Source organism: Meles meles, chromosome 8 (genome assembly GCF_922984935.1).
Source record: "Meles meles chromosome 8, mMelMel3.1 paternal haplotype, whole genome shotgun sequence".
NCBI lineage: Eukaryota > Metazoa > Chordata > Mammalia > Carnivora > Mustelidae > Meles > Meles meles.
The window spans coordinates 6052027-6073084 of NC_060073.1; the positions used below are offsets into that span (position 1 = coordinate 6052027).

Sequence of the window (21058 nt, forward strand, 5' to 3'; positions counted from 1 at the left end):
CCTGCTCACCCGGAGCTCTCATTCAGATGTGGTACAAAGACATTTATTGCCGGGGACGTTGAATGCTGTGACTACAGAAAGGGCTCAAGTAGAGGCTAACTTAACAGCGGTGCTTTGGGCAGGGCAGTTGGGAAATCCTCTGTGATGTGTAGACTGCATCCTAAAGGCAAAGGGAGTAGCTCTGTGGGGGCGGACAGACCATTTAAGGTGGGACAAACCGTGTGTTTGAGCCCCGAGCAGGGAATAGGAGTGCGATTACCGCAGGATCAGGTGTGGCTCAAGGGCGAAGATCGTAGGGCTGGAGAAAGCAGCTAGAAGGGAAGTGAGGGGTAGTGGGGCCAAATGTGTAGGCCTGATGGGGCACGGGTGTGTGACTGGAGGTAGGCGCTGAAGGGCCCTAGCAAGGCAGTGAGGTACTCTGGCTTACGTTTGGGAACAGTGTCTGAGAGGCGGAATGAACAGGAGTCATTGCGGTGACACAGGACAACTCGGTGGCTTCTGCCTTGAGTAGGATGGACGCTGTGTCATTATCAAAACCGGGGCGGATGGAGGGAAGTCAAGAGTTCTGTTTGAGCCATACTGGGCTTGGGAGGTCTGTGAGTATTCAAGCCATGTAAATGCTTAGAAATGAGAGTTTCTGGGCGGCTGGGTGTCTCAGTCAGTTCACCGTCTGCTTCCGGCTCAGGTCACGATCCCAGGGTCCTGGGATCTAGTCCTGCATCAGGCTCCCTGCTCAGTGCGCAGTCTGCTTCTTTGCCTGCTGCTCCCCCTGCTTGTGCTCTCAATCCCTCTCCGAGAAATAAATAAATAAAATCTTAAAAAAAGAAATGAGAGTTTAGATTTGGGATGGGGGTGGGGCTGGGAGCGCGGAGCTCTCTGAATTGGGGCTTCCTCCTTGGTAAAAAGGAAGTATCAGCTGAATTGATTTCCTGGGGCAGCTTGAAGGAGTCTGGGGCAGAAACTGCACGAAGCACTCTTGCAGCAGCCTGGCCAGAAGGAAATGCTCGCAGGCGGTGTTGAGAGGGTCATTTATGCCATAGTCTCCGGACACAGCAGTGGGTGGTGAGGGAAGGAGTTTAAAAACATGGATTTAGAAGTCTGCTGTCTAGAAGAAATCTGCTCTCCAGAATCCAAATAATGCATACAGAGGAAAATCTATATTTTATCTAGGCTGTGCTTAGTGGCTTCCTGCCTAAGAGCACAGTAGGGAAGGGGGTGTGAGCTTACTAGCCAACACCACCTCAGTCAGATGATCAAGGCTGACAAATCGTGTTGAAGGCAGGTACCCTTGATATGATGTGCTGGCAAATTCCAGCCAAGGGGCAGTCTACAAAATACCTGACTAGTACTTCTCAAAGCTGTCAAGGTTATCAAAAATAGAGAAAGTTTAAGAAAATGTCATAGCTTGGGGCGCCTGGGTGGCTCAGTGGCTTAAGCCTCTGCCTTCAGCTCAGGTCATGATCTCAGTTCCCTCTCACTCTCTGCCTGCCTCTCTGCCTACTTGTGAGCTCTGTCTGTCAAATAAATAATAAATTCTTTAAAAAAAAAAAGGAAATGTCATAGCTCAAAGTATTAAATGTAGTGTGGTATCCTGGATGGGATACTGAAACGCATAAAAGGACTTTAGGGGCGCTGGGTGGCTCAGTCCGTTAAACGTTAAACGTCTGTCTTCACTGAGATCGTGATCCTGGGGTCCTGGAATCCAGCCCCACGTCTGGCACCCTGCTCAGTGGGGAGCCTGATTGTCTCTCTTCCTCTTCAGCTCCCCCTGCTCGTGCTCTCTCACTTTCTCTCTCAAATAGATAAATAAAAATCTTTTAAAAACCCTGACTTTAGGGAAAAACTAAGGAATTGGAGTTAAACATGGGCTTTAGTTTATAATAATGTATCAGTGTTGGTCCATTAGTTGTAAGAAATGTGCCATACTAATGTAACATGTTAGCAATAGGAGAAACTGGGCGCGAGGCTTGTACAGCAACTCTCTGTTCCATCTTTGCAACTCTTCTGTAAATCTGAAACTATTCTGAAATACGCGTTTGTTGAAATTAACAATAAAACAATCTGGCATTGGTATACGAGTTCGAGGTTCGAGTTTGAAGTTCCTCCACCTTCTGCACCAAAATGCTACTCTTGGCCTTAGAGAATGTTTCTGGCAGCCCCATGGACAGTTCTGCTCTGGGGCAACCTTGACTCTCCGTGACTGGGCAAAGCTGTCTCAACGTGTAAATCTGAGTTGCTCCATGTTTGGAATTCTGGAAGTCATTCCTACACAACCCCTTCCCTCTTCTTAGGAGTCTATCTTCTTACTCCAGGGCCTGTGGGAAAAGTCAGGTGCGGGCTGAGGCACTGAAGTGTCTGAGCAGTGAGTGCATGGGGACTAGGGACTCCCTTGCCGCAGCACAAGGCCTCTTCACTCATTCTGTCGACAGATAGTCACTGTGGACCTAGGACGAGCCAAGAAGGATCCTGGGTACCAAAGTTAGAGCAGGTTAAAAAAAAAAATTCCCATTTCCTTGGAGCTTACATTCCAGTGAGGAAAGAGAAACAAATGGATAATTAAGTGCCAAGGAAGGAGAAGTGCTAATAAGGAAAACTAAAGAAGGGGGAGAGGAAAGGGAGGTGCTGTGTGAGACAGGTAGAGCAGGGAAGGCTTCTCTGCCACCTTTAAGCCAAGACTTCAATGGTGGAGCAAGCCACATGGACCTAGAGGCAGGGGCACGATGGGCAGGGGGAACAGCTTGTGCAAAGACCCTGAGGCAGAGCATGCCTGTGTCTGAGGAATGCAGAGGGGGCCAGTGGGGGAGGGGCAGAGTGAGAGGAGAGATCAATCGGCCCTCAGGAGGTCGGATCACATAGGCCTTGTGAGTTATGGTGAGGGCTTTGGATTACATTCCTAGTGGAATGGAAGCCATCGGACAGTTCAAATTGGTAATTTAACACGATATGATTAACATTTTAAAAAGCTCTCTCTGGGGGCGCCTGGGTGGCTCAGTGGGTTAAGCCTCTGCCTTCGGCTCAGGTCATGATCTCAGGGTCCTGGGATCAAGCCCCGCATTGGGCTCCCTGCATAGCAGGGAGCCTGCATTCTCCTCTCTCTCTGCCTGCCTCTCTGCCTACTTGTGATCTCTCTGTCAAATAAATAAATAAAATCTTTAAAAAAAAAAAAAAAAAAAAAGCTCTCTCTGGCTATCGTGTGGAGAACAGACTACAGGAAGCACAGATAATTAAGAGGCTGTGAAAACATCCAGACACGGGATAACAGCAGCAGCGAAAGCGGTGCGGCGCTGCCGGGTTCCCTGTCTGTCTTGGGAAAGCCGGTAGGATTTGCCGGTGGATTGGATGTTGGGGACGAGGGACAGATGAGTCAGTAGTGGTTCCAAAGGTTTTGGCCTCAGCTTCTGAAGAGTGTGTGTGGGGCGGGGGGAGGGGGGAGTCTGTGCACAGGGCAGTGATTCACACTGCAGGGCTGAGTGTGGGGGGAGAGAAGGCCGGGCACGCGAGCCCTGCACTGTCCCGTGTTCCACGGCTGGAAAGCTGGAGAGACAGTAAGGGAGGCCAAGAAAGGGCAGTCAGAGGACTGGAAGGAGAGCAGAGCGCTGTCCACAGGCCAAGTGGGGGCCAAGCAAGAAAACTGACCCTTGGATGCGGCACCTGAGGTCACTGGTGATCTTGGTAAGGGAACTTCTGATGGGCTGTTGAGGAAAAAAGCCTGAAGGAGTAGACGCGGAGGCAGGATACAGGAACTGCTCCGGAAGACTTTCACGTTCCAGGGAGCAGAGACGCGGCGGCAGTCAGAGGGAATCTAGAAGTGGGGAGGTTGTTTTTGACAGGAGAGCTGTTACTGAGTGTGGGCATGCGGATGGCAGGCAGACAGGAAAGAGCCAAAGATCCGGTAGAGATGAAGGCAGGAGAAAGGGGGCAACCACAAGAGTGAAGCCCCCAGAGGTGGAAGGAGGGGAGGCCCTGGATGCGGAGTCAGACCCCGCAGGCCGGGAGCCTGGGTCTCTTCCTCCCCCTCATCTTCCCATCATCTGCTCCGTCTTCTCAGTTCTGAGCTGGACCTCAGTCTACTTGTCCCCCACACCCCTCCAGCTGGGGACTTCCACCGCTCCTGGGTCCCCCCTCCCCCCCGCACTGCCTGAGCCTTCTCCCTTGGCCTCCGGCCCCCAGCCTCTCTTGGAGCTTCCAGCCTGTCCTGAGGTAACACTCACATCCTCTGGAGCTCATCTTAAACACAGTTTGACTTCTGGCATTTCCTCTCACCAACCAGATTGTACACCTTGTTCGGTAACTAACGTGCAGACTGCATTTCTGGGACACTGTCACAGACCTCGCTGGACTTTCCCCCTTGGGAGACGGGCATTATTTTCACGTTCCAGGCTCAGAGAGCCTGGTGTGGGGCTACACTGCCGAGTCCCAGAGCCTCCCTCCCTTAGGTCAATGGACCACAGGGCTCGGGGAGCCAGTGACAGCTTGTCCTGCTTGGTCATCCACTCCTCTGTGGCCGTGTCCTGCAGGGCAAGGACGCCAAGCCCTTCAGTCCCCTCCCCCACGCAACCTCTGGGCACTTTTTCACGGGAGGAAGGCTGGTGTGCAGGCCTCCATCCGGGAGTGTGTGAAGAACCGGGCATCCAGGGAGCAGGGGCTATGACTGTTTTCCATCTCTGAGTTAAGGGCAGGTAGGAAAGCCAACTCAACAACGGACCCCAACTCCGCACCCTCCACCTGGGCCTCAGACTTCACCAGCTTCCAGAAACTATGGCAGGACATCGGCCTAGCAGAGGGAAAGAAGCCAAGTTCTAATCTTTAATCAGAAGAGCAGAAACTGCCCTTGACATGTCATTGTCTTGGGAGGTGGGATTTGGGGATGGTGAGTCCTAGAGAAAAAGAAGAGATTTTGGTGTGAGCAGAGCGTTACTTCTGTTTCTGACCTCTGCTTGACTCATACTGGGGAAGACACCTTCATGCCTATTTCTCTAATTAAGGAAATGAGAATATGCATTTTGCCAACCATCTGAAAGTTGATTTGGAAAGGAGTCGACTGTTTTGTGGAGGGGAGAGGGTCGTACAGATCCTGAGTCACAGTGAGAGGCATAGAAGCCCAAGCCTTACTAGTTGGTAAGAAATCACCAGTTTATTGAATGAAAAACCCAACATCCACTCAGTCCCTCAAGCCCCACCCCTCTCCGGCTCCGAGAGAGCAGCTCAGCCCAGGAGACACTCGGGACAGCAAGGCTGAGCAGGGGTAAGGGCTGGAGTTTGGGGAGGTATGGAGAATGAGAAAAACACTTTTCAAAATGAAGTTCTGTGCAAAAACTTCTAGAAGGGGTGAGAGAGGGCAACGGTGAAGCTCCGAAGGTGCGGGGGTGGGGCATGGAGGGCTGCGGCTGGGATGGTGGCCCTGTATGCTCAGCTTCTCCTGAGAACGCTGATGGCCGAGGCTGAGGGGTTGGCTCAGACCCCCATGGCGAGAGGGCGGGACTGGAGCCCGCCGGAGGAAGGACACACTAGGGAGTGCGACACAAATGGACACGGAAGGCACAGGGAGATGCAGGGTCACAGACAATATGCCGGTGGGGGGGTCTGTCTCCCATCTGTCCCAGTCTGGAGTTCAGGAAGAGGCAGCACTGTGCTGGCGGGAGAGGGGGAGAGGCAGAGGGAGGAGAATCACCAACAAGGGGGAAGCCACAAGGACAGGGTTTGGTGCCCAAGCAAGTCACATGGAACCACCAAGAGACTGGCTGTGCAGAGAACCAAAGAAACATTCAAGGGTGCTTGTGACATTTAGGGGGGAACCTGGGGTAAGTGAGGAGGTCGTGCATGGGGGAGACTGGGAAGGCCCCTCCACCCCAGAGAGACATGGCATCACCATAAAAAAGCTGTCCCGGCGGTGAGGGAGGGGTGAGGCTGCCCCTGTGACTGTGGGGGGGGGGGCCCTTGGGTTCAGGGTACCCCTCTGACCCCTACTGGGAGAACCCACAGCATGGGAAGTGGCCCTGGGCTCCACTTGAGGGGGACAGGCGGGGCAGCTGGCAGAGATGGGGAGGGCTGGACTCCCTGCTGGGGGCCAGGATCCCAGGCTTCCTATTTCCAGGAGGGAACTGGTGCCACGTGGGGAGAACAGAAGTCGGTGAAGGAATGCCCAGGACTCAATTCCAGGGGTGGGCGCCAGAAGGCAAGATCGACATGCCTTGGGCCTGGAGCAGGAAGGAGAGGACTGAGCAGGAGGGAGGGGAGCGCTGTCCCCACTGGCAGTGTCCTTCAGGACTGGGCAAGAAAGATGCAGACTCCCGGGCCAGGAAAGGGGATGCGGGGCCGGGGCCTGCTGGCCTCCCCCTGCCCGCAGGCGGCGAGGCTGGTGGCAGTGCCAGGAGGGAGAGTGGCCAGGAGATAGTGCCCTCAGGTGGCCTTGCTGCCACTGAATAGTCCCACTGGAAAGTGCTTGACATGGGTGGGCCACTGGGCCGCCAGCTGGAAGAACTTGATGTCACTCCACTCGACTCCGTCGATGGACACTGGGGTGACAGGGGAAGGAGGGGTTGACCAGGCTGCTAAGGCCACCGCCCCAGGGTCCCTTGGGGAGGGCCATTGCCTCCCTCCCCCCAGAGCCCCCTGCCCCTCTTCTTCCCACCCCGCCCGGCACCCTCCTCCCATCTCCCCGTACCTCTCAGCATGGTCTGCTGCTGCTTGGCGGAGCAGATGAGGCGGCTGATGCCCTCGATGACCTGGCTCTTGGAATCCACCTCCTTTTCTCGAGGCTTCTTGCTCAGGAAGATGGTGGGAACTGGAAGGCAAGCAAAACCACCTCGTTCACAGCCCTTGGAAAAGCAGCCACCCCTCTCCTCTCTCTCATCCCCACCAGTCCCTCCTCCTGTGGGAAGGGGAGGTGATTTGCAGCCAGCCATCCCTTCTCCCTGCTCCCTAGCTCGGGGATTGCAGGAAGCGCAAACCAGGATCTTTGTTCTGCCCCCTCCCAGCACAAGCCTCTCCCTGAACCTTGGTATCTTTAACTGTGTAACGAGGACCTGGAGCTGGTGAGTTTCTGAGGTCCCTCCTGGCGTGAATGTTCTAGGTAGCCCGTGGGGCAAGGTGCCCGTGCCCTTGGGCTCTCCCTCCTACACGCTCGCACGCACATAGGGCCGAGTCTGCTGTGGCTGGGAGGGCCTCATGGCAGGGTCTGCAAGGGCTCTGGCCCGGGGCTGTCGGGGCATCGAGGGGCGCACTGCGGCAGGCCTGACCGGGCCGCGTCTCTGAGGTTCCTCTGCTGTTTGGCTTTAGGCCTGCCGCAGCCCCTGCTTGCGCCGGTGTGGAGCTCTGTGACGCAGAGGCGTGAACAGAAAGAGGGCTAGCTGCTTTGGGAGTGCTGAGGAGGGAGGGTCTGGGAGTTAAAGGAACCTGACAGCTGGCGGTGCGCTGTGAGGGCCCGAGTCTCAGCGCACGGCAGAGCACACAGCGGCAAGCTCTGCTGGCACTGGCGCGGCCGGGGGCGGTCCTGCCTTACTCTCTCAGAGCAGAGGGCCCGGGGCCGCCCCCCAACTCTGCCTCTAGTGCCTGAAACCACCGCTCTGATCCAAAGTGGGCTGTACTCCTCTTAATTCTTTTTTAAAAAATATTTTGTTTATTTGAAAGCGAGCATGAGCGGAGAGAGGGAGGAGACTCCCTGCTGAGCAGGGAGCCCTACATGGGACCCGATCCCAGGACCCTGAGATCATGACCTGAGCTGAAGGCAGACACTTAACTGACTGAGCCATGCAGGTGCCTTTACTCCTCTTAACTCTTAAACAACTATGCCCTTTTGCTCATGTGGGCTTGAGTGACTTCCAGGATTGGGTGCAAATGCCTGCTTCATGGGGACGCAGTGATGGCCTCCTCTGTCACGTGGTCCACGCTAGAGGGCAGTGGCTGGAAAGGCTCCCTTCGTCGTGGCAGCGCTAACTGCCCCAGCCCGTCCGGAGCTGATGTTCAGCACGCAGGGACCGATTACTCACTGGGGACATTCGTTTCCTTGATTACAGAAGGACTGGCCTCATCTCGCAAGGTGAGCTAAGACCCTTGCAGAACCCCGGGCTGGATCACATGATAGATGTGCTGCTCTGCCCTCATCCAGAGGTCTCCCCGACCCTGAGAGGAGACAGTGAACCCTAGTGGCCCCAGTTGTCCCTGGTCTCAGATGTCACCTACCTTTCTTGTTCTTCTCTTTGGTGACGACAGTCATTGCCATGGTGCCGGAAAGCTGGGCCTCCCCACCATGGGGCAGGCGGGAAACCTGCACTGAGCGGAAGACGCTCTTGAGGGTGTTCTTGGAGCTGGCATCCCTCTTGTCACCTTCCCGCCTCCGCTCGCTGGGGTGGCCCAGCCAGTAGTCCACCTGGAGGCCAATCACGTCCCCATACGGGCTGTTGGGGCTCCTGAGGAAGGGGACAGTAACGGAGAGTAGGCTCTGCCCCCAGTTCCCAACTACAAGGCCGGCTTCAGGGGCCGGGAGGGGACTGCCAGGCTCTGGGCAGGGTGAGAGGAGGCGGCAGGCTAATGGTTCTGGGTTCCCTCCGGTCCCACGGAATTGGTTTGTGTGGGAAGGGAGAGGTGGAATGATCGGAAGACAAAGCCAGGAGAGGGTGAAGACCTGAGAAACTGTGAGGGAACCAAACACAAAGTCCCAGGGGCGGAGGGGAGCGGAGAGGAAGGAGGCTTGATGCACGAGGTGTGCACACACACTTACACATGCTCCTGCACGCACTCGTGCACACACACGCATGGACACACCCGGCAAGCAGAGCCCAGGCAAGACCCAACCAAGGGCCAGAGAGACAAAGTGGGCAGAAGCGCAAGGCCCTTGGCCGGCTCCGCCGCAGCCCCAGGAGGCCGAGCCAGTGGCTGGCGACCCGCAGCTTTCTCTTATTTATGGCACTTCTAGCTCAGGGGTAATTTTAGCTCCACGGGGAGAAAAGGCTGATGTTTTCTAGAAAGGAGGTGTCAGACACAATAGGTACACAGGCTACAAAAGGCATCTGACATTTCTCTTTCTGCCTGGTTCTAGTGGTTCCACTAAAAACCAGCTTTAATGGGATGGGAAAGGAGGTCGAGGTTAAGGGCTGGTCCACAGACCCCTCGGGAAGCCTGGAACCAAGAAGCATTACTGGCCGTGTGTGACTTCCTCCTTTCCTGAACTGTCCCTTCCACAGATCAGCTGAAACCACGAAGGGAAGTGAACAGGGAAGGAGGGGAGGAGAGGGTGAGGGAGGGTACGGGCTGGACCCAAGGTGCAACTGAGGCTTCTCGCCATCGGAGAACATTCATGTTCTTCAGGGACCACGACCCTGTCACTGGTGTTTCTGGACAAACCACCGGCCAGTGCCTACCCTCTCTGCTGCTGAGGACCCTCCCCAGAAGAAACAGGAAGAGGCCAGGCAGAGAAAAGGGGAATAGGGAGGAAGAAGGTGCAGGGGCCCATTTGTGGTCCTGCCCCATGCCTGCCCTTTCTCACCTCCTGGCCTGTTCCCCTCGGGCCCCTTCCGGGATGGCTCTGCTCCACCCTCCCCGTCAGCGCCTCCTGCTCAGGCCTGGCGTGACAGCTGCCTCCTGAGAGGCCACTCTGAACGTCTGGTCTAAACTCTGGATACTTAAGACCCTAAAGACATTCTTTCCCCTTTCAGAACCATCCTCTGCTGATTTTTCATAGTGCTTCATAGTGCTGACTGCAACCTACAGTTTCAATTTTTTGCGGCTCTGGCATTGCCGGGGCCCAGCGGCCCAAGCTCCGAAGCTAGGACGAGCCTTTCTTATTTGTTGCCTCAGCTCCAGCGCCCCAAATGGCCACTGTGGTGAGAGACGGACAGACAGACCGCCTGCCTGAAAGAAGGCAGCAGCTCCCGCGTGCCAGGCACCAACAACACATGCTCTTCCTGAAGCCTCACGAAACTCTGACATGGCCATTCACTCCACTCCCGCAGTCGGAAAGGAAGCTTAGTGACTACACTTTAGAAACTTTAGTTTGGCTCCTAAACCTTTTCAGAGGCCCGTTTGTGTACTTCCTTGTAAAATCCATTTTTAGCAAGAACCCTGCTAAGACAGTTAGCAAGAGCCCCGCCCTCCATCTGATCACCTGGGGCACCTGGTCAGGCTCCTCATCCCCTGCCGCCCCCCAGGAGACGTCTGACACCCTGACTTGTCTCAGCAAGAGTCCTGTCAGGACTGTTCAGAAGCCTCCTGTACCCCTGGCTTTTCCTCTTAGTAATTTTCCACCCGCGCTCACTCCCGGGGTAGAAATCTCCACTTGGAGCCGAGCCAACCCCCCTGCAAAATCCATGGCATTGCCCCTACACCTGTCTTGATGGTCACGCCCTGATGTGGTCTCCCTCACTGTGCCTTCTTTTTTTTTTTTAAATATTTTATTTATTTATTTGGGGTGGGGGAAGCATGCAAGTGCGGGGAGGGGCAGAGGGAGAGGAAGAGAGAATTTCAAGGCGACTCTGTGCTGAGAGCATGGATCCTGACATGGGGCTCGATCCCACGATCCTGAGACCGTGACCTGGGCTGAAATCAAGAGTCAGAGGCTTAACCCACTGAGTCAGCCAGGTGCCCCTCCCTCACTGCGCTTTTACAAGTGTCGCCGAGTAATCTGTTCTTTAACACAAGCTAGCACAGTGGACTAACACAGAACCGTGACTCAAACCGGGCTGTGCAGGACTCCCACGGCCGCGCTCCACCGCGCCGGGCAGTCCCCCAGCAAGACCCCTGTACACAGCAGTTTACAGGCTGGGAAGAGCCTCCCTGCCGCTTGTCCCATTCACTTCTACCCCAGGAGACATGGGGAAGAAAGTATCCCGCACTGTACAGAGTAGTTCCACGTGCCTGGCTAGCGCCCTAAATCTCTGAATTGGGACTGCAAAGCTCTGGCCACTATCCTGCTTTCCACACTCAGGAAGCCATCGCTGTTATGCAATGTAGGCAGGCAGGGATGGAGGGGTGGGGGAGGGGGGTGCTAAGGGGGAGTCAGTCAGGTTCCTGGGCCCTGATGGAGGGGTTTGGAAGGAAGCAGAGGTATGGGCAAGAGCCCCTTACCCCATGACGGCGAGGGCACTGCTCATGGAGGGGGACGAAGGAGGGGTGGCTGTGGTATCTCGGCTCAGGCCCGAGCTGGAAGGCGGTGATGTGGAGGGCACGGTGAGGCTGACCACAGGCGAGTCGTCCCCATCGCCTGTCAGGGGGAAAGACACAGTTGGCCAGAGGAAGCCACCCCTGACCAGTTAATGACAAGGGGTCTCAGCTGCTGCTGAGCTAAGCCTGGACAGCCCCCCACTGCCCCCTGCCACCACTTCACCCGGGAAGTGAGGGTGCCCAAACTCTGACTTAACTTAGGACACCCAGAGGCTTCACCTTCTGGCCTGCCGGACTAGAGAGGAGGCCGAGAAGGCATCGCCTCACTCCACAGGGGCACGAGGGCCCCAGGCTCACCTGCTGTGGAGGGAGAGTCTTCGACCAGACCCACCTTCACCACCTGGGAGAAAGAAGAGACGCTGCATCAGGTCCTCTGACTAAAGCCGCACGCGCATTTTGGTCCACTTGGAAGCCGGTGATTAGACACAACAGCCATTACTATGTATCACGCTTTAAACATCTTTGCAAATCCAGAGCAGCCCAGATCTGATCTTTAAGATATGTAAAAAAGCCCAGTTCCAAACAATGAGCTGGGGGGGGGGGGCGCGCACAAGACCTCACAGCTCATCTCTGGGGAGTGCAAGGCCGCCCCGAAGGCAGGACCCGTTTCAGTATTCTGCTCGGGCTTCTTCTAAGACCACATGGGTAAGAACACCATCTTCCCACCTCAGAGCCACTGTAAGAAAGCTTGGTAAGGCAGCGTGCTGCGGGGGGTGGGGGGGACTCTCTGAATGCCTGCCTGTGTGAAACCAAGCAAGGGACCAGTTTCCTCCTTTCCAGACTTGCTGGAATCTGAGAGAATATGGCTAAGACAGTGATCCCGGGCACCCCCACCCCTTCTCTACCTCAAGGCAGTGTACTAATTTCAGCTTCCCAAAGAATTTTAGATTTCTCATAGAGAACTCTGGGCAGGAGAGAGGGGGCCCTCCAGCAGCCAGCGAAGGCACAGCTAGAAACAGACTATCTGAATGTCACAGCTGTGGCTCGAAGTGACAGGTGAATCCTCATGAAGCAGCAGGCCCAGGGCCTGGCACCTGGCAGAGGTGCTAGGGAGTGCTATGACGTCACGGAAACGGGACCCCAGGGACTGTAGCGATCACGTGCGGATGGTTCCCTCAAGGCTACTCAGAACACAGGGCTGCTATTCACTGGTTTGTCCCAAACTCTCTATGCATCCTTATTGTAGTTCCTGGAAAGTAACACACTAACACTCTCAACTTCCTGGATACAATTCCCCTTGCTGCCCTGGTATTATATGAGGCTGCCCTTCCTTTGTTTACTTCAATTGAAAAAAATTTTTTTCATCTCTCTCTCTGTCTGTGAGGCTAGAGTGGGCAGCAACCCATAGCTCCATGGAGATGCAAATCAAATCATCAGCCTAGGCTACAGGCCGTGGTCTAGAGCTTCCAACATGGCTTCTGGGAGTAGCCCCAGGGGCTAACAGGGACTAAGTGGACTGTTCAGACAGGAGGTCTTAGCGAGGCACAAGAAGGGGCAACTGAATTTCTGCAGGCTCAGGGATCTCCCACGATCACTTAAGACATCCAGAACCTGGGTTGAGCATAGAAGAGGCCCTTCATTTGCATATGCCCCTACCCAAAGCTAGGAGATTAGAGGAAAAAAGACAAGCTGATTTTGAAGAGAAATTCGATTGTCTCATACATGGAAATCTGAAATTTCAGTCAGGCTTTTGTGGTATGCTTTGGTCACACAGGGTATCACCTCTGGGGTCCCTCCTTCAGTTGGGTCTCTGCCTTATGGCTCAGCTACTGCCAAATGAAAAGACAGCACCACCTGACATCAGAGATGCCCAAGAGGTTTCCCTTTTATTTCCAAAACCGACTCATCTAGAGATGCTCCTTTGACTAAACAGGAGGGAAAAGAAGGGATCTTCGTTTCAAAGGCACGTCTGACCCTGGACACAGAAATACCTACTTCCTGGCCTTCTCTTCAGAATGTCATCTACCGATATTTCATTTCAGAGGCAGCTTTCTTTTCCCTGGAGCCTGCAGAACTATGCTCTGGCGTCATGCCCTAGGCCAAGGCACCAGGTTCAGGGCTCGGTGTAATAAAAAGGAGTTACCAGTGATGATCTGGGGACAGCCCATGATTCGGGAAAGGAGAACACCGAGAGGAGCAGCTCGGTGCGTATCCCAGCCCCGGGTTTCTCCACCTGGGCACTACCGACATTAGGGCCAGATCAGTCTGTCGTAGGGGCTGTCCTGAGCACTGCGGGAAGTTTAGCAGCACCCCAGCTCCCTAACCACTAGATGCCAGTAGAACCCCAACTTCAGCTATGACAACCAAAAAACGTCTGCAGACATAGCCAGACCTCTCCTGGGGACAAAACTGCTTCTGGATGAGAACCACCGTCTAGATGAATCGTGTGTGTGTGTGCATGTGTGTGTGCGTGCACACGCACACGTGCACACGTGCACGAGGGCACTGAGGGACAGGAAGGCCAGGAGAACGGGTGTGGTACAGAGGAGCGGGGAGTCAGTACTCACACCAATGAAGGGGATAAACTTCTGATAGGAGTCTTCATCAGGGCTGTTGGGAGACAAAGGGAAGCCTTACAGTTAGTGGGTCATACTGCATGGAGAGCTGGGGATACAAGCTTTTCCTATTTTATCGTGGTGTCAAGGGAGTCCAGACACTACATGACACCTTCCATCGCCTCTCAGGACGGCACGAGGAGCCACAGATGGAGGCCAAAAACCCAGTTCTGCATGCTACACCACGCGTGAATGTCAGCGCCTAGGATGGGCTTCTCTTATACCGAGGGGGTATCCATTTGGGTGGGGAGGCCCAGGTTAGGGAGGGGAGTGCCTGGATGGGAGGTAGTCAAAACCCCGTCTCTTTTGCTCTTGGGTGCCTACGAAGGGAAATGGGTGGGGAGAAGGGAAATACAGAAGGGTGAAGAAAACTCAAGATTTATCCAGCCCACCCGACCTATTTCCCCGAAATCTCAAAGTCAAACTTACAATTTATGCCTGCAGGTGAGCATGGCCTCAGCCACAGGGAGCTGGTGCGTCACCCCCGCCCCGCTGACGTACTGCATGACCCGACCTACCACGTCCAGTTGCTCTGGAGAAAAGACAAGAGACAACGACCGACTTATTGCAGCAGGCAGACCTGAAAACCCTCTTAAAGAGACCCCTTCTGGAGGCCCATCAGAAGACCCTAGCAGTCACAGTAGAGAAGGGGTTCTAAGGGGCCTCTGGTTTTGAATATAAGAAATGATGAACCCAAGAGCTGCTCTCTCCCTTCCAATCTCTGCACTTCCTCAGTTCTGCTCTTTCTCAGGCTGATCACGCTCCCACATGACATCTGTTTTGCTCAAACCAATCTCGTAATCTAGAGGAACCCCTCCACTCCAACTCTCTGCCCAGCACTTCCTTCCAGGTCTGGTGATGCATTTACTACTCCTCAGCCTTGCCGAGTTCGAGCTCACCCTAAGCCCCGCCACTCCTACTCTGTATTTCAGACAAAAGACAAGGTCAGCATAGTGTTACTCGCTTATCAACAGATTGTTTAGTAACTACCCTCTGCTTCTTATATTTGAGTTCTACCACTAAAGATGTCCTCATGCCTGTCCTCATTTCTAGATGTACAGGAGCAGAGCAGAAAGCGGAGACTAAAAACATCCAGAGTGAAGAAGGGCTGCCCATAATGGGCCTCCCCCTAACAAATATTTGCTGAGAAAATAAACATGCAAGGGACTGGGGGCGGCGGAGGCACAGGGAGGAAGAGAAGCATGCTCCTGCGGCCTTCTCCTCTGGCCAAGACTGGTTCTCCGTGGACCAGGTGGCATCCTGCCTCAACCCCTTGCAGAGGGCCACTACCTGACACAGGGGGCTCCGAGCGACTGAAGAGATCTCTCCAGCCAGAATCCAGGAAGGTACTGCTGTATCTGCTGTCAACTGAGCCCAAGTATTTCGCGACAGGGTGAGAACCTGGGAGACGGAAACCAGAGAAGGCAAACTGGTTAAGGGGCAGAATGATGGCCTGGCCTTCCGTCTCCCTAACTGTCCCTTCGTAGGGCCCAGCCCCAACATGCTGCTTCAGGAATGAAATCTGCCCCATCTTTACCGAGGGGAATGATGAGAAAGCGCATGTAGCCGAGCCAGTCGGAGGTCTTGCTGGCCAGCGACTTGACAAAGAACCGGAGGATGGAACTCAGGTAGCTCTGGCCTCCCACGGCGGCCACCTTCACGGGTCTCGGCATGGACGAGTTGCAGTTGCAGCTGGGGAGCAAGGGAAGAGTCACAGCCACATCCGGGAGGTTCGGCAGCGTCCTGCTCGGACAAGGCGCCCGAGCTCTGACTTTACTTGATTGCAACAACCCGCAGGGAAAAAATTAGCCAGTAAACAACATAATTCCCAGAGAAGCCATACACTACAGTGCTTACGCAATTAGGAGAGAAATCTAGGATCAAAGAGGGCAGGTAATCGTCTAGAAGAAAGAATTAGCTCAGGCTAATGGGAGGCAATTTGGCAGTGCTGCCAGGGGTCAGCAGTGGGCACGAGCCCAGACACCTGGAAGGCCCGAAGTTCTCGTTCCCATTGGCAGGGACTCCTGCCCTCTGGGGAGGTCCTGAGGAGGGGAAGCCCTGGCGCTGGATGCCACGTGGCACAGCACAGTTAGAGGACTGAGAGTGAAATGGCTTGTAAAACCCTGGTTCTCTCTTCCTGATCTTCTTCACCCTGGGTTTAAGAAGACGATGTGGCAGGACACGGAGAGTCCAGGTGGGGAGGCAGGGAGAGCAGGAAAATGACATTTTCACATCCTGACCTCTGGGACCAGCAGGGACATCAGAGCACCATTGCCTGCCATTGCCCAACCACACAGTGACCGAGGATTTTTGGTCTGAGGAGGCCAGGCAGTCCTGTCACTGCTTAGAAGTCAGGGTGGGAGGATGAGGTCAGAGGGAACCCCAAAGGGCAGGAGATAAGTAGAGCCCTTACTAGCGCTGGATCCGGGTGAGCAGGGCGGACAGCACGGCCTGGACCTCTACGGTGGAACAGGTACACACGACAGGCTTCCGCTGGTCCTGGAGCAGTTCTGCCACATACTGGGGGGCAGGGAGGGAAAGGGCAGGGACACAGGTGAAGCCACGCAGCAGGGACAATAGCTCCCCCAGAGGCACCAAGAGAGCAAGGCCCAGCTAGAGGTGCCCAGCTAGAGGCCCATCGGAAGACCCTAGCAGTCGCAGCAGAGAAAGGGTTCTAAGGGTCCTCTGGTTTTGAATATAAGAAATGATGAACTCTATCCTTCAGACCAGAGCTGGCCCGAGAAGGTCAGGGTTCCGGCCGCCAGTGATGAGAAGGTGGGGCTGGAGCCCACGCAGACACGCTAGGTAGGCAACGTGGGAAGGCTAAGGCATCTTTAGCTTCCAATGCTGTCTCTGTAGGATATGTTCCAGGAGGCAGGGCTGTTAGGAAAGAGGGATTCTGGCACCAGGATCTACCTGGGTGGACAGCAGTGACTGGGAGCCCAAGCAGATTGGCTCTACCTCTTCTGAACTGCCTTCATGGGACCCAGGGGCCACCTCGGGCACGTTACAGCACTCCGTACCTCTCAAGATACCATTATTCTGCTATGCTGACAGGAAAACCACACATAACCACCCTGGAAGGAAGGTAGGATCAGTTGCTTTTCTACAGATGAGGAAACTGAGGTACAGAAAATTAGGGACGTGAGATCCCACAGGCCAGAACGTGACAGAAGTAGGACAGGAGCCCAGGGCTATAGGCTGAGTTCAGGGAAGAGGGGCCTGAGACGTGGGGGTCACTTTCCTTTTTCTCCGTGTCCTGCTTCTTGTTCCCCAGAACGCTTCCTCCCAGCTGTGCCCTCGGTAATGCTTTACCTGGCCCTGCCAGTCAGCAGTGTTGACAAGGATGACATTTTCTGGGAGGGCCGCGTCTGACACCAGGATCTGGTTCAGCTGGTCATATACCACCTTTCTTGGGATCTGTAGGGACAGAAGTGCCTGTCAGGCATCGCAGGCCGTCGAAGGGTAGGGAGGGGAGCACTGGGGTAGATCATCTCTGGAGCAGGGGCATTCAGAGAACACATACTAGGAATTTCTGGAGGAGACCCAGTATCCCACTGGTCAGAGCAAAACGGAAAGGAGGAGGATAAAGAGTGAGCAGAGTCCTTAAGGAACATGCACTCGGACACCGGGAACAAAGCCACAGCAGCTGTCCTGACGGAGGGAGAAGTGCAGTGAGCCTCCCTGTGGGGTAACGATACAGCACGCAGTAGCGGGAGACGAGGGGGAGGTAACAGTTAGCAGGTGCTCCCAGAAATGAAAACGAGGGCAGTGGGGAGAGAACCAAGGAGAACAGCAGCGAGTGCTGTGTGGGGAGCCCCACTGTCGCAGGGAACAAAAGGTACTTTAGGAACAGTGACTAGCAAGAAGGACGACACCTCGCCCCAGGCACAGTCTATTCTGGTCTCCAGCTCACTTTCAGCTATGTGACAGCATCGAACTCGGGAAGCCACACTGACACAAACTCTCCTCTCGCTGATATTTATCAGGTAAACGAACAGGCTTGCTGTTCTCTAGAGGAGGAGGAGCTGTGTGAGCTAAGTCAGTTCAGAAAGGCTCCTTCCCCGAGCCCCCAGTGCCACTGGCCTTCAGGAAGAAGACGGAATTCCCGAGGCCCAGTCTCTTCCGCTTCTCTTCCAGCCTGCCCTTAGGCCTCTCGATCAAAATATTTTAATACTGTGGATTTGTCACCTTGAAGTCACAATCACTGGCCCACAGTAGTGCTAAAGTTATCTGAGCCCAGGTGGGAGACGTCCAGTGGGATTTTGATGGCTGCTGTCCTCTAGAACGACTGGTTCACCACACGGTCTCCAGACTGATGTCTGATGGGGCAGAGGAGGCAGAGCAAACAAGGTGTGGAAATGCCACTTGGGCTGATGCAGACTGCGACGATGCTGGTGTTTCCTGCTCCCTCCTCTGCTCCCTGAAGAGCAGCTCCCAAGCCAATCCCACACGAGGAGTGACGCATGGTAGACTTCTCTGATGCAGATCTGTCTTCAAGACTTTTATTCAGGGCACTTCAAAGTATTCCACCTTTTTTCTCTACCTAACCACCCCAGGAAGACGACAAAACAGAAGCCAAGGGCTGAGGACGCTCAGAGGGTCCCGGCCTGGAGGGGTGAGGGGATACCTGTGTGCTGTGGCCCAGGTCGGGCGACCGTTCACTGTCAGAGCTGTTGGTCCTCTCACTCAGGGGCTTGGAGAGCTGCCGCTCCTTCAGGGGCGTGCTCCTCTTCTGCCGCGGTGTGAGCACCCCATCCATCCTGCTGCCAGAGACGTGGAAAGGAGGTAGTTACTAGCCTTTGCAATCCAAGGCCACGGCTAGTCCCACTCTTCCAGGCCAGGAGCCTCTGCTAAGCATGGTCACAGCCTGGCACTATTTGATTGGTTTAATTCTACCCCGTGTTTTAGGATTTTCTTCTAATCTTGAGTACCTGGGGGAAGCAGAACCCTGGAGATCTGTTTTGCTGGATTTCATGGGAGTTTTGACCTTCTCTGGCACAACCAGACTCGTGCTCACATCGCCAAACATGTCCTGGTCAGTGATTTCCTGCCACAGAAGAAAGGAAACAGCAAGGGTTACTTCCCTGTCAGGGACCACCCAGGAGCCTCATGGGTCTTGACAGGGCCCATCACCATGACAGGGAGAGTCAGTCTCTCGGTCTTTTTTCCCTTGGAAGCACAGGGTTCTACAGCTCCTACCTCACCAGAGGAGGAAGACTTCTGTTTAACTTAACTGAGCGTACCCACTGTGCTGGGGACTGTCTCTAGTCAGTCTGCATTTATGAACTATGAGTCAACGCACAAACCCGGACTGACGATCTGGCTTCTTCAGGTAGGAAGGAGAATTTCAACCAGGAAATGAAATGACTGGAATTTCACTTCGGAAATGGCCACTCTGCAGCATGAACCAAAGTTGGGCAAGAGTGGAAGCTGGGTTTTCGGATTTCTGGTGAACTATAAAGCGCAAGTGGGAAGTTTTAAATTACCCTGCATCAAGCCTAATGTTGGGTTATACACCAGATCTTCAAGGCATCATCATTTATCTAGGAAAACTAAGTCTGAACTAATTCTTCCTTGGACTCCATTCAACTACCGGGTCTCACTGTGAGGCTAATGCACAGTCCAGCCCCAGACGGTATTGGTAAGCTTCTCTGCTCCCTCCTGCCCTGTGTCCGCGTCCAGTCCCACTGGGGGAACTTCTGCATGTTCTGAGAGGCCCAGTTTAGATGTCCCTCTAGTCAGAATCACTCTGTCCTTCCCTCGGCCTCCACCGAGGCTCTGCACAGGTGTACACAGCATGGCTTTCCTCCTGGAGGGTGGCATCTTGATGGCAGACACCATGATGTTCTCACCTTTGCAACTCCATTGCTCAGCACATGTAGCTGCCCAGTAAACGTGTGCAGGGTCAGTGCCCAAACTGGGCACCCCAGGCAATTCATTCCGTTTCTCTAGGGCTTGGCCTGCCCTCCTGGGCAGCTCCCGTCTCTTAGGGGAAAAACTTGACCAATAATCACTTGGAAATTTAACGTGTAGGCTGCAAGCTCACTCTAAGAGCAGCACTGGAGGAAGGAATGGTTTTTGAGAGGAAGAGATGACCAGCTGTCATCTCTCAGAAGTAAATAAGGGTGACAGAGAGTGAGAAGTTATCTGAATTAGCATTTAATCAGATCGAGTTAAAGAACAGAACGGGGACATTTTTGGTTTGCTAATTTGGGGAATGACCTGGTCTCCAGGGTAGGTTACATTTCATGGGTAAGGATTCCAGGAGGAAAGAGAACACAGGACATTCACAAGTCCACAGATACAGGCAAAGACCCCAGGGTGGTCCTGAAGGTCTTTTGGTTTTATTTCTAAAGGTATAAAAACTATGTTAAATGGGGGACTGAGCCACACATACCAAAGTGTCTGTTTCAGTCAAGCTGTCATCTTGATTTTTAATCCAAGCAGATTTGACTTTTTCTAGAGCAGCCAATTCCATCTGCAAAAATTATAATAATTAGTCATCACCAATCCAAGTAACTACCATTCTAACTGGTTTTCTAGGTCCCCGAGAAGTTTCAAATACTCCCACTTAATATGAAGACCTCATAAAATCTTTGGAATTTTCATCTTATAAGGAGTATGTTTTTGTGAAAACTAAGTATCAGGAGGGTCAGTTATTATTTTTTTTTTTAAAGATTTTATTTATTTATTTGACAGAGAGAGATCACAAGTAGGCAGAGAGGCAAGCAGAGAGAGTGAGAGGGAAGCAGGCTCCCTGCCGAGCAGAGAGCCCAATGTGGGACTTGATCCCAGGACCCTGAGATCATGACCTGAGCCGAAGGCAGTGGCCTAAACCACTGAGCCACCCAGGCGCCCCAGGGTCAGTTATTTTTGTAATCATTAAATTACACAGTGAGATGCAGGACCCAGCAGTTCCGACTCTCACAAGGTGTCACAGAAAAGAGAAGCTCAAAGTTTAGATGGCTTTGTATGGGATCCACAGGGTCTCTGACTCTGGATGCAGTATATGCCTTTGCCCAGGAGGGACATTTGGGGCCTCTTCTGCTTGTCAGAAGTTGCTGAGAAGAAAGGAGAATCTTGTAGTTCAGGTCTTTGACTTTGAGACTAAAGACATCCATGGCAGCCAAATTTATTTTGCTTGGTAGAAACATCTAGAAAATCCTCAAAAAAAATTAATATACTAAGCAAAAAGACACCCAATGCCAAGCCATTTAGGTGTGAATGAATTCTCCCTTTGTCCCCAAGTCTTACTAGCGTTTCTAATAAACATTAAAAATTTACTTCATAAATACTCAGACGTGAAACTAGATTTTTCATATTTGCTAATACCGTTTCTGGCT

At 53.8% G+C, this 21058-nt stretch overlaps 1 protein-coding gene across 2 annotated transcripts in view; it reads right to left on the reverse strand.

The window, feature by feature from the left end:
• Window positions 1–5123: 5123 nt before the first annotated feature.
• The window catches only part of PACS1 (phosphofurin acidic cluster sorting protein 1), a 151165-nt gene continuing 135230 nt past the window's right edge, over window positions 5124–21058 (reverse strand). The window contains exons 11-24 of one of the 2 annotated variants that reach the window (XM_046016632.1): window positions 20113–20193; window positions 18647–18762; window positions 18343–18475; window positions 17028–17132; window positions 16126–16232; window positions 15250–15404; window positions 15003–15113; window positions 14142–14244; window positions 13665–13707; window positions 11455–11497; window positions 11062–11197; window positions 8182–8408; window positions 6665–6784; window positions 5124–6515 (exon numbers count right to left, since the gene is read on the reverse strand). In XM_046016632.1, the coding sequence (XP_045872588.1) occupies window positions 6400–6515; window positions 6665–6784; window positions 8182–8408; window positions 11062–11197; window positions 11455–11497; window positions 13665–13707; window positions 14142–14244; window positions 15003–15113; window positions 15250–15404; window positions 16126–16232; window positions 17028–17132; window positions 18343–18475; window positions 18647–18762; window positions 20113–20193 (1596 nt within the window). In that variant the 3' untranslated portion in view covers window positions 5124–6399. Of the gene's footprint in view, window positions 6516–6664; window positions 6785–8181; window positions 8409–11061; window positions 11198–11454; window positions 11498–13664; window positions 13708–14141; window positions 14245–15002; window positions 15114–15249; window positions 15405–16125; window positions 16233–17027; window positions 17133–18342; window positions 18479–18646; window positions 18763–20112; window positions 20194–21058 lie in introns of both variants that reach the window. The other variant, XM_046016631.1, reaches the window with a different exon arrangement.